Raw genomic sequence first — 13,528 nt, 5'->3', positions numbered from 1 at the left:
GAGAAATATCACTTTTTACTCCGGGGACTTGGAGCACTGTATAGGACAGGGATTGGCAAACCTAGACACGCGTGCCATGCAGGGCACGCGCAAGCATTTTGAGTGGCACGCGGCCCAAGGCCAGACAAAAAATAAATAAAAAATGAAATAATTGTATGTTGGGTTGTTTGGGCCGGTTACAGAAGGCGCGTGATCGAGTTGGTGCTGCATTCATTTATCAGAGCCCATAACATGCTGTGCGCGTTCACGCTCTTCCCGCGGCGCACCGTCATGTCTTCATTTGACCTGATTTGTTCCTTCAGAAGATGCAGTCATGGCTGAGTTGTCCAAAGCTAAAACCAGGACATTTCAGTCTGGGTGGACAGAAGAGTTTGGTTTAGTTTTTAAAAAAGGCCGCGCTGTGTGCACTTTGTGTTGTGAAACTGTTGTGTGTCTGAGATCAAGTGTTAAACGACACTTTGAGACAAAACACGAGAAGACTTTCAAAGATGATTCAGATAAGGCAGAGGATATAAAACGTGCAGTGTCGAGGTACGGAAAACAAGCTAGCGCTCTTAAACTTTTAGTCACGGCTAATAATCATTCCACTCAAGCTATTGCATCTCTAACTGCATCGCTAAACGGGGCAAGCCGTTCACGGACGGGGAGTACATCAAGGAGGCCTTTCTCAGTTGCTCCGATGCATTATCTGAGGGTTTGCCAAACAAAGAGACAATTAAATCAAGAATACGGGACATTCCTCTGTCTGCAAGAACAGTCGAGCGACGTGTAGCTGATCTGGCTGAAAATGTGAGAGAGCAGCAGACAACGGGTCTCAAGGATGCTTCGGTTTTTAGCGTCGCACTGGATGAGAGTGTGGATATTAATGACATTCCGCGTTTGGCAGTTGTGGCAAGATACTGCGACACCACGATCAGAGAGGAATTGTGCTGCTTAAGACCAATGAATGCCACAACAAAGGGTGAGGACATAGCCACAGAATTTCTGAAACATTTTGATGAGCGGGGAGTTGACGTCAGGAAAATATTTGCCGTGACAACAGATGGCGCACCTGCTATGGTAGGAAAGCAGAGAGGGGCAGTCAGGTTAATTGAGGAGAAAGTTGGCCACCCCGTTATGAAACTCCACTGCATAATACACCAAGAAAATCTGTGCGCAAAGATGTCAAACTCTGATCTTAACGGTGTTATGGCTACGGTGGCAAAGATGGTGAACTTTATAGTGAAGCACTCAGCACTGACCCACCGTGAGTTCCGCACGCTGCTGGAAGAGCTGGACTGCACATACGGTGACCTACCGCTTCACTCATCAGTGAGGTGGTTAAGCTGTGGAAAGCTGCTTTGACTGCATTAAGACTTTTTTGACACAAAAGGGGCAGCAATACCCAGAGGTGAATGATAAGACATGGACTGTAAAACTCATGTTCCTCACGGACATCACGGGACATTTAAATGAACTTAATGTGCACCTACAAGGTGGAGGAAAGACAGTTTTGGCGCTGTTTGAAACATGGACTGCCTTTATTTCTAAACTGGAAATATTCTCAAACGACGTGGCTACTTCCAACTTTCGCTACTTCAAACACCTGAGGCAGCTGGCTTCACTGGACAGCATCCCCGCTGCGGCTGCAGGCCTTTTGCATGAATATATGCGCGAACTGATTTCTGAGTTCTCCACCCGCTTTGAGGACTTTAGAAGGTACGGCCCCATGTTTTCTTTTCTTATTAAACCCGACTGCTGTAATGTTGGTGATTTTGATCTCTCACTATTTGAGTGGATGGACATAACTGACTTTGAAATGCAGTTGATAGATCTGAAAAGCTCTGCATTGTGGGTGACAAAATTTAGTGAGCTGCGTAAAGAACTCGAAAGCACAGATGCGCAGTATCAACCAGCCTGCGTTTTTTCATGTTGGTCATCACTTCCTGACAAGTTTTCCTGTTTGCATAACGTTGCACTGGCCCTCCTCTCTGTATTTGGCTCCACTTACATATGTGAGCAAATATTCTCACAGATGAAAAACGTGATCTCTCCCATTCGCAGCCGTTTAACGATAGACCACTCTGAGGCATGTGTGCAAGTTAAAAGTCACAAACTATGATGCGCAAATTATAAAGCTAAGCAAAGACATGCAGTGTCATGGTTCTCATTGAATATTTTCTAGTTCTATTGTTAAGTTTTAAAGTTCCACTCTGTGCAGTTTCATTTTAACCTATTTTTTACATGCTGTTTATTGTTTGTTTTGAATAAGAGAGTAATGGATGTTCTTCAATCTTTATTGTAGCCTACCTTGTTTCTGGTATCTTTGTAATACAAGTTAGGTATGATAGGCATATGGCACCGATTTTCTTTGAATATGCAAAGTTGCAAATATTGAGTTGAGTCACACATTCAGAAGCACAATTTCAACAAAATGTGTTAATAAAGCACAAAATTATTCATATTAAAATGTTTTTGCATCATATTTATACCCCATATTGGACCAGGTATTTAGTGGTGGCACTCTCAGAGGCTTATACTTTTTCAGTCGGCACTCCATGGTAAAAAGTTTGCCGACCCCTGGTATAGGACATATGGAGCAATGTGGACCGTGTTGAACTGGACTCAGGACGTGGATCGAATCAGATTTTATGAACTGGTGCATCATTGATAAGCACTCACTATGTACTGTCTGGATGTTATTTTCTTATATCTGTGAAGGACAGAGTCTCTTGATTAGGACACATAGGTGAGTGAACCAGCATCATAAATTGCCCAAACACTGAGAGAAGTCTAATGTTTCCTTTGTTCCACGCACGGAGACATGTGTGCATGCATCAGCAGCGGGCCACTGGTAAAACATTACACATTACAAACATGCTGTATTTGATTTCATGAACAGCCTACGTGTGTACTCGCGGTTACTAGAGGCTGATAACTGAAAATGCAGTAAAGAAACGGCTTCTTCAATGTGTATCTGAGCATTACATTTCACATCTCAAACCTCCAACGTTATATGCCGTCACTATTTCACACATGTACTTGTTATCTGGAGCTTCAAATGGTAAAAAAGAAAAAAAGCAAAGTGAGGTATCAATAGGGCTGGAGCAGACAGGTGTGCGGCTAGAGTGGAGGCTTGTTGGACATTTAATTATGTATTTTGCATTTAAATCAGCTAAATTCATATTGTTCCTTAATAAATGTGCAGTATTTAATCTATTTTACCCACTGTGTATGTGCCATTTAAGGAAAAATCTAAATTTACTATTAGATTTGCCTCAAGTAGGTAGGCAGGAGGTAATTAAAAAAAAAAAAAAGATCACCCAACACTACTCCAGAGGTGTTTCTTTCTCCGTCTTTAACTTGGAACAAATAAATCTTACTGCCGGTGTTCAGACCTCAAATTCGCTTGAGGCATACCAAAAGGTGTAGGCGGGAAAGCCCCCTCAAACATACAGGAATGATGAGGGCAAAAGCAGCTTCAAAGCTCTTAAAAGAATATAAATTATCTGAGCCACTACTTGCCTGCCTGATCCCCCCTCTCTCCCCTTTCTCCTCTCAGTGCTGGGCGTGTTCCCGGAGCAATGCCAGTGTCGGGACCTGGAGCTGGACTGTGATGGGACTAAACTCCGCGATATTCCACCAGTGTCCACAAACGTCACCATGATGTGAGTGCACAACTAAACCTCACGGCATATTTTCACATAATGTAATTGTGTATGGAAGCCTGTTTATCACGCAGAGTCATTGTTAAGTCTTCAAAGGGGCTGGGTAAGGGTAAGATTGGTAATTAAGGTGAAGGTAAATTAAGGTGACTATTGTTCGTGCACGCCTCTTAGCTTGATAATGTGAATGTAGTCATACAATGCAACTAATATCAATATTATAATTTTCCAGGCATATATATTCCAGGAAGATAAACTGTTTATTCCTGTCAGAGAATAAGGAGACTGGTTAAAGGACTCATATTACGCAATTTTCTGATCTATATTATGTTATTTCCTCATTTAAAATATGCATATTTAGGCTGAGTTCTCTCAAACAGAAAACACTCTACTCCACTTGTGTCATGTGGTAATGCATCAAGGGCTTCACTGTGTTTTTAAACTCATACTCATAATGTACACCTTCTGTCACAACTCAACAAGGAAAGAACCCAAATGCAGAGAAATTCTAGGAGAAGGTTTAACATTGATTTATTTCAGGAATTGTGAGATCTTGCAGAGATTGGAGGCAGGTCTGGGAGCAGCAGGTACTGTAGTGTGGATTAGGCAGGGTTGAAATGGCTGGAGGTGGAGCAGGAGCAGGGAACAGACAGGAGGTAAGTAAATATGCAAAAAAAACAAACAAACAAACAAACAAAAAACACACACATTTCGCAAAGATTCAAAAAAGGCCAGAGCAAATATTCACTACGTACGATAACTGACGATCTGGTAGAGATGGTGTGGGGTGCTTGGTTTTCCGAGGACGTTGCTGAAGGACACGTGTGACAGGCCCCTTTTCCTGGGACGGCGCGACTCGGACATCGGAGGAGGAAAAAGTAGACCGAGCAAGGATTCTGAGTCAGAATCTGAGATGGCTCCTCCCACTGTTTTCATTGTGTTTGGACACTTTGGTGGTTTAAATGACAATTTCGGTCACTCGTATTACTCCAGTACCGTACCACGGCCGTATCACTGCCTGTGGGTTTGGTAGTCGGTGTTGTGGTGAGGCTACACGCTACTCTCCGAGTTCGACACACGAAACATAATAATACTGCTTCAAGCTCGGATGTGACATCAAATCCGAGGTCCAAGTGGAAGTCAGAAGATAATCGAACGCAGAGTGAGACACAGGTGTACATGGCCAGCTCCGGAGCAGGAGGAGGAGCCATGGTCACGCCCAGCCACTTCCAGAGGAGAAACAGAGAGTCCAGAGTGTACCATGACACCTTCACTAGAATCATTTGGATAATTTCAGCCCTGGAATTCGCAGTTTCTACTGAACTAAAGGTAAAAAGGAGCTGTTAACTTGAAAACTACCGCTACATGACATCACAAGGTTTTTGAAACGGAGCATTCTGAATTTTGTTGATGTAGACAACTAATAATAAAGGGTTAATCAAACAAGTGTGATTGAGACAAAACACAACTCCTCCAACAACACTTTTGATGAGGAAACAACATTATAACATTTCTAAAAGCTCATAAGAGTAAATTATGCGGAATATAGGACCTATATTGGAGAATGGTCTTTAATGATGGCAGCAGATAATAGTATGTGTACTTATATACATACATCAGCATTAATATTAATGTAAAAGAAAAACATGAAAGGCATCACATTGTACTATTTTGTATTTATAGATACAGGGTTACATTTAGTAATTCATATACGTCCCATAACAGCACTGTGCTATTTTTATTGCTACTTTAATTGACAGCAAACCAGCAAAACAATAACATAAAACTGGGTCAGCAATATATACTTGAAGTTGAATCTGCAACATTGTACACTATGAAACACTCCACACAACACACACCAAAGATGTGCTCAAGGATTCTCAGACACTGCTTTGTCATTCCACGAACTAACCTCTGGATGTCCACCATCTCAAAAGAAACTTGCATCCTCAATCAAACCAGAAAAATAACTCAACCGAAAAGATCCATCTGCACGATAAAAAGCATTCAAATCAGTCAAAGCTCTAAACCAGTGGTTGCCTTCTATGGTCCACAAAAGCTTCAGATGTTGAATAGAGTCATGGCTTATACCCGCAGGGACTTGTCCCAGAGTGAGATACCCCGCACACAAACTGGAAAAGTTCAACAATTACCTATACCGTACCACCTTCACAGTTCAACAGTAATCCTCTGACTTACCTCCTCACTTCTAATGGGCCACATGGGCATTGAGCACACCTTGGATCTGGTCCAGAACCATTTGTGGTCTAGTTTTGCGGTCCAGTTTTCTGGCATACCTGTTGCCCTCAGGAGCACAAAGCAAGGCTACCTGTCTGAGGTTATGACCACCCACAGTCACTTGCATAGGTATTCTAGGAGAGCTGTAGTGTCCAAAGGCACAATAGCAATATGCACCAGAGTCCTGCATGGGTCTATTTTTGGAGACCCACCCCTGCCACACCCGTGCAGTACAGCACCACATCCGCCTGGACCTGTTAAAATCCCCATCCATTACCCACCTGTGCCCGTGATAAATCACACAAATTAAAAGCATTTTAACTGAAACACTTTATTTTTTTCGATGCACCTCTCAATGAACAACAACGCCAAATGAGGAGTGAATAGGCGGTTTGAATAGGCAATAGTATGGAGTAAGAAAGCTTTCAGAAATATTCGTGTGCATAGGATAGACATCCCTGCATATTTGGCTATAGTTGAGCATAAAATAAATAGTCATACATGAGTCCAGTCGTATATAAAATGTGTTGTGTGTATTTTATCCATCAGAATACAAATTGAAAAGTTATGACATCAAGAATCGAGATGCCGGACTTTTGTGCCACACACAAACTGAGCCAGGACTGAACCAAGACTAAATCAGGACTAAACCAGGAGAACTAAACCAGGACTAATCTAGGACTAAAACAGGCCTAAACTAGGACTAAATTAGAACTGAACAAGGACTGAGTGTCGGGACAGGCCCAGAGGTGCGCCTGTGTAAACTGTCGGGTGACCGCAGAAGAAAGGACTGGCGCAGGACTCCACGCCCACGGAGCTAAGCGCAGCCGTTGCCCGATCACGCTTTGTGGACACCCTGCTCTGCTCTCTCACTCTCAAGTTCAAGATTAGTCCTGGTTTAGACCTGATTTAGACCTGGTTTAGTCCTGGTTTAGACCTGGTTTAGACCTGGCTTAGGCCTGGTATAGTCCTGGTTTAGACCTGGTGTAGTCTTGGTGTAGTCCTGGTTAAGATCTGGTTTAGACCTGGTTTAGTCCTGGTGTAGTCTTGGTGTTGTCCTGGTTAAGATCTGGTTTAGACCTGGTTTAGTCCTGGTGTAGTCTTGGTGTAGTCCTGGTTTAGACCTGTTTTAGTCCTGGTTTAGACCTGGTGTAATCCTGGTGTAGTTCTGATGTAGTCTTGGTGTAGTCCTGGTTTAGACCTGGTTTAGTCCTGGTTTAGACCTGGTGTAATCCTGGTGTAGTTCTGATGTAGTCCTGGTTTAGTCCTGGTGTAGTCCTGGTTTAGACCTGGTTTAGTCCTGATTTAGACCTAGTGTAATCCTGGTGTAGTTCTGATGTAGTCCTGGTTTAGTCCTGGTGTAGTCCTGGTGTAGTCCTAGTTAAGATCTGGTTTAGTCCTGGTATAGTCCTGGTGTAGTCTTGGTGTAGTCCTGGTTTAGATCTGGTTTAGACCTGGTTTAGTCCTGGTGTAGTCTTGTTGTAGTCCTGGTTTAGACCTGGTTTAGTCCTGATCCACCCATATATAATCCCTACCCGCCCATTAAGTTTCAGAACGTTAAAACCCACCCGGTTCAGCAACTATTTGCGGGTACCCGTCAGTGCAGGACTCTAATATGCACTGACCGGAGCGGGGATTGAATTTCCGACCACTGAACATAGGACAAAGGTCTAACCACAATTAATAACCACATATTTTTCTTCTGTGCTGAAGTAGTAACCTTTTTACACAGCCTGGTGAGTGAGTGGTCAAAATGTATAACCTCTTTAAAAACACTACTAATTGAAGCATATAACAACACATCAGTGGCGGTAAACTTCCTCTGCCCAGACTGACTGAAGCGACACAAAGAAAAGTTCCATGCAACTTTGTGAAATTGTCTTTTTTGTTAATTAGCCAAACAAGATGTCTTCATTTTTCTGGTGAGCTATCCATTCTCCTACACCTTTTATTTTCTCAGGTTATTAGTCACAGTTTTACAGAGCTCATTAAGAAACCACATCCCACACTGTTTAAACGGAGCAAAATATTGCAAGGAGTTACAGCCTCCATGCGAGTGATCATGTGATTGTAGAATTTAATTTAGACAAATGGTTGTTTACAATATTTATATTAACTTAAAAATAAAAGGATAGGGAGGGGAGGGGGGTATTAATTGTTAACATCATAACGTATTTAGATCACCATGTACTGGAAACTGTGGGAGGGTTCGAGTAGAAACTGGGAGAGATTGCAAAATTAGTCAAACGTGCCACTTCATGCATGCTATTTTTGGATAATTTTGAGCACAGTAATAACAAAATAAACAAAGACAATAAAATAAAGCGAACACACATACAAACAGTGTAGAATAAAATAAAATATCTTGCATCTTTTGCCTCCTTAAATTGAGAAATAAAACCATGACTAGCTGTTATATAACCATTTCCTGTGTGTAGTATCATGAAGCCAGTGTAATCAGAAAACGCAGGAAGTCCCCCACCAACAGCATCAAGTTGCTATTTGGTTTGAAGAAAAGAAAAGGAAAAAAGCGAACATTCAGAATCCCTCTGCCCATACTTCCTTTGTGCATACATACTCCTGTAGTGATCTCTAAAGCTAAGTCCTGTAGCAAGTTTCTCCAAAGAATATCCACAGATTCGATTTGACACCCCATGATACACACGGCTATTGTTCCTGCTATGGACTGTTACTGTACTTTGAATATTAAGCCGTAATATTATGCCCATTTGCCGCTGAAACATATCTCAAATTCAACTCAAATTACATTTCTAGCTTGAAACGGCGACACTGGGACTACTCATTTGTGCAGCCTATGACTTTTCGCTTCTACAAAATGAACGTGTGCATATGACACCATTTCAGTACATGGTACATCATATAAATGTCTCAGTGAATACACTTACCTCACGCTGTAAAGCAATTACAAACCAGAGTGACAATTATTCTGTTTGAAAGAAAGGACTAAATCCATTTTAGCAAATTATCTGTTCCCAGAATAGGCACTTGCATAGTTACATCATTTTTCATTTGAAAGACTCTGCGGGATTCCAGCTGAGTGGCAGAACTATGGACAGACCAAATGTGAAAAATTGACTTTCTTTGTGTTTCTAGCTTTAGAGGGTAATTTTCATCATTGGTGCTATTGCCTTTCTCAAATTACTCAAATACTTTCACTTTCAGTACAGCACGATAGTCACTGGAAACCCTTTCTTAAATTCACAATGTTGTTCAAAACAATTCAAAAGTATTAATTTTGTCTTTTCATTTCTGCCCTGGAACTCTGAAAGTTGCTGAAATGCTGATGAAAATACTGCAATAAAGTAATACAAAAGAGAGAAGCAAGTTTAATAGCTTGTTAGACTGTGGCTATGGGTTTAGCTGTTTAGTGCCACTACGAAGGTCCTATGAGCAGTCCAACAAAAATCTCACTATTCTATTATGATGTGAAAAATAATTACCGTATTTTTCGGACTATAAGGCGCACTTGAAATCCTTTAATTTTCTCAAAAATCAACAGTGCGCCTTATAATCCAATGCTCCTTATGTATTAATTCAGGTTGTGTTTACTGACCTCAAACCGATTTTATGTGGTACACAGGCGCTCAAAAACCTGTCAGAATGTTTTAGTACGACTTTGGTAAGCTATGAAGCCACACTGCTTGATGGATTGGTGAAGCATTATGGCTAACGTAGTCAGGAGCCTCATAGTTTATGCAAATTAGCCATCAGGTTTTAAATTTCTTTTCTGTAAAATGCAAACAAATGTGAGCAAAGCTGCATTAAACACATTATTACTCAGCACATTTGTGAGACCCTAAAAACAAACTTAAATGATCCACCCACATTCACATTCATAATACACATTTATCAAGACAGGGAGCCAACGCCGGACGAATTACACGGCGATCTGCCAATGGATCGTGGATGCCTGGGCTAAGGGATCAGTCTCAAGTGTCGTCTGTTATAATCCGGTGCGCCTTATGTATGAAAATAGATGAGAGAATTCAACATTATTGATATTGATATAATCTGGTTTGCCTTGTAGTCTGAAAAATACAGTAAATTATCCTGTCATTATTAAGACTTTGACATAATTAATTAATGTTGGTAATTAAAAGACAGATATCCTCCATTAGATTTATTACAGAGGTTCACAATGCACCACTTTAACCAGATTTGGCATCTAAATCTAGACATGTTTCAATATTAATAATATAATATAACAACTGCTATATTACGTTTTTGTAAACAATAAAATTAAAAGGCTTCACCAACATCGCTCTGCAAAATCCAGTACTGAACCAGTAGGCTATAAATGGTCCTATATTTTGCTATTATCCTGCATATTTTTCTCTCTCAAACTGAAAATACTCTGTTCCAACTCTGTTCCAGTTGTGAGGTTATGCGATAATACAGGAAGTGCTCCACTGTGTTTTTCGTGCTCCATGCACTTTTGGTAGAATCATTTGGATCATTCTAGCCCTGGAACTGTCAAGCTCTAGTCAAAAGGCAAAAGGCTCTTAATTTACCCTGCTTCAGTGCACTGTCATCAACATTCTTAACAAGCAAGATAGAACCAAATGGCTTTTATTTGCTTTGCTAATGAGAACACATTTACACAAAGATACCTGAAGCGAAACATTTGACAGACTCATTAAACAGAACCAATATTTAAGTGTGTATGGTGTTGTAGGAGAAACTAATCAGCTAAAAGCTTTCTAATCTACAGCCTAATCACCTGGATAATCCCCTTTCCCATTTGTACTGAAGTGTGCAGGAGGGCAATTTGAAAATAAACCATAGAAAGGATTAACTTCAAGAATATTTAACTGAATAAAACATGTAATTAATGAATGGAGTTTGTTAATGCTTATTCAGTCATTTTTTAAGCTGTAAAATTATATATACAGAAGTGGGTGGTTCTCGGTTACATGTACATCACAATAGGCCCTACACCACCCATGGCGCTCGATCCCAATAATGCATTAGTCATAATGCATTATATAGTGCTTTTCCAGACATTCAAAGTCACTTTACAATTTGGTGCATTATTCATTCACTCCATACTTGGTAGTGGTAAACTACTATTGTAGCCACAGCTGCCCTTGGGCACCATCAGCCCCTCGGACCACCACCATCACTTTCACATACACCACTTTCTTCCTAAGCAACGTGAGTAAAGTGTCTTGCCTAAGGACACTGTAGTTTTTTTGCTATTGGTGCTCAACTGTGGCACTTGGAATTCCCAGCAGTCTCCCATCCAAGTACCAGGCCCAGCCCTGTTTAGCTTCTTTACTTTTCTTTACTCATACTCGAGTCATTTCTTGGACCAATACAGTTTACCTCTACTTGAGTATTATTATTTTTAAGTAATGTTACTTAAGTAAAACTTGGCTACTTTACCCACCTCTGACATTTAGTTGCAGCAGTTATCTGTCTGTCTGTATGAAGTAGCTATCTTTTAAATTGTTTAATATGTGCACTATGTAATTTTCCCAGTGGAGAGTGTGCCACCTGGCTTGTCTCCATAGAGACTGATCAAACCCAGTCCCCATCCTGATTTAAAGTTATAAAAACTAAGAGAATACCTGAATTCTTTTGTGTTTTCATATATTTGCTACTTTCATTCTAATTTTAAATGCTCCTATATTAAGCAAAACTGACTCTTAACCATGTTTAATGCGGTTACATCCTCAAAAACACAAGGTTGTCTCCATCTCCAAAGGCTGTCTGCATCTCCAAAGTTCACAATGCTCTGTTCGCCCTGGTGATTCCACCAAGTGAAAGTTTTAATGTTAACAGCTATTTTTAGCCTTTACTCTTCAGTACACCTTCAGTTCAATACTTTTTCAGTTGTTGCTTTTATTTTTGAATATTTTTGTTTTAGCTTTTGTACAATTGAGATGGTTAATAGAAAGTCTCTATTATCTAGTGCAAATTATTGTAGTAAAGGCAAATAGAGTTTAAAAACACAGTGAAGCATTTCCTGTTAACACTTAATGTCATCACAAGGAGGAACATAGTGTTTTCAGTTTGACAGAAGCACACAGCCTAAATATGCACGATTTGTGTGTTAAATATGTGTACATGTAACAAAACACAACTCAAGGTATGTTTGACAACATTATAACATATAATGTTGTGTAATTAATAGTGCAATATAAGCCCTTTAACTTTTCTCTTCTTCACAGGTCACTACAGAGAAACCAACTTGAAAAACTGAAAGCCAACACATTTGTGAAGCTCCAGAACCTGCGCAAACTGTAAGTGTTTTTTTTTTTATTTTATTTTTTTATTAAACTAAATATAGCATATATGATTTATCACTCTGCAACACTAATTATTCTCTTCATATCACACTGCATTAAGGTGCATTAAGATTATGTTTAGGTGTACAAGAACAAAACAAACAAAAAGGTTTGCTGGGCTAACTTTTGAAGAGTTCGAGATTCTTCAGTCCAACAGATATAACTTGCTTACATGTGAGCTCTTCACCCTACTTATTTAAAGTTGGACTAAACACCTAAGCTCAGTCCACAAATACATTGCAAACAAAGCTGATAAACTGGGCAGTACCTTGAGACTAAAGAAAAGAGTGAGAGAGGGGCAGGGTCTGGATGTATAAAGCTGCGTTCAGACTGCGGTGTCGAAAAATGTGCTGAACGCCTGTAGTTGGACGCCTTTGTAATCGAGGGCACATTCGTCCGATGCACATCTTGGACGCCATGGACAAATGTTTTGCATGTGCAGGGCATCTGTTGCAATCTGCGAGTGTTTTGTTTTTCCAGTCTATTTGCGAATGATGGCAGACCAGGTTAAGGGAGTGGCTTTAGTGTATTTGTTACATAAAACCCATCTGTGGAAGTGATCGGTGGCATTGCTCGGTGGCAGCATGTATATATATTTATAATCCGCTAATGACACAATGTAGAGTTTCTTGTTATGATGTTCTGGCACACATTTCTATTTCTATTCCTTCTTCCGGATAATGACATTGCTATGTCACTGGAGTCCCTGACTGGTTTACGCTGCACGTCTAACCCCAAAAGTTCAGCTTTTTCAACTCTAGAGTTAGATGAAAACACAGGACTCCCTTCTGCAGCTCCCAGGAGCTTGCGTCCAGAAAGAATTCTCCCATAGAGGAATTCAAACTGCCCATGTTTGGCTGACATTGACAACTTTCACAAAGGTCAGATTTTGAAGGGATTCTTGTCTTTTTTCTAGATTTCATTATTCTTCTATGATTAAAACTTGCTTTGCCTGGAAAGTTCAGTAATGGAACTGAACTAACTTTGTGAAGACAAGGAGATGAAATCATCAGTTACAGGTTTGGGGTCCCATTCATAAAATTTGACATGGCATTCTTACTAAAAGTGTACAGACAGACAGACAAAACACAAATTAAAAAAAAAAAAAAATCCTCAAATCTGTTCAATTTTTGTCTCTGAGCACATACGGCTTCAGAATATTATCTTCGAAATATTATTTTGTGAGATTTTTTTTCACATATTTTTACATTTGGATACATGTTTGAGAGGCTTTAGCCCTCCTTGAACCGTCACCTTATCGTGGTGGAGGGGTTTGAGTGCCCGAATGATCCCGGGAGCTATGTTGTCGGGGGCTTCATGCCCCTGGTAGGGTCA

General features: G+C 40.4%; 1 protein-coding gene across 1 annotated transcript in view; it reads left to right on the top strand.

The window, feature by feature from the left end:
• Window positions 1–13,528, top strand: part of rxfp1 (relaxin family peptide receptor 1) — a 181,038-nt gene that overhangs the window by 104,691 nt on the left and 62,819 nt on the right. The window contains exons 4-5 of the mRNA XM_055159625.1: window positions 3,542–3,647; window positions 12,077–12,148. Coding sequence (XP_055015600.1) covers window positions 3,542–3,647; window positions 12,077–12,148 — 178 coding nt within the window. The remainder of the gene's footprint in view (window positions 1–3,541; window positions 3,648–12,076; window positions 12,149–13,528) is intronic.

Source organism: Boleophthalmus pectinirostris, unplaced genomic scaffold (assembly GCF_026225935.1).
Source record: "Boleophthalmus pectinirostris isolate CB_2022bp ecotype Guang Dong unplaced genomic scaffold, ASM2622593v1 HiC_scaffold_23, whole genome shotgun sequence".
NCBI lineage: Eukaryota > Metazoa > Chordata > Actinopteri > Gobiiformes > Gobiidae > Boleophthalmus > Boleophthalmus pectinirostris.
The sequence above is the reverse complement of the archived record's forward strand: the minus strand, read 5'-3'. Positions and strand labels throughout refer to the sequence as shown.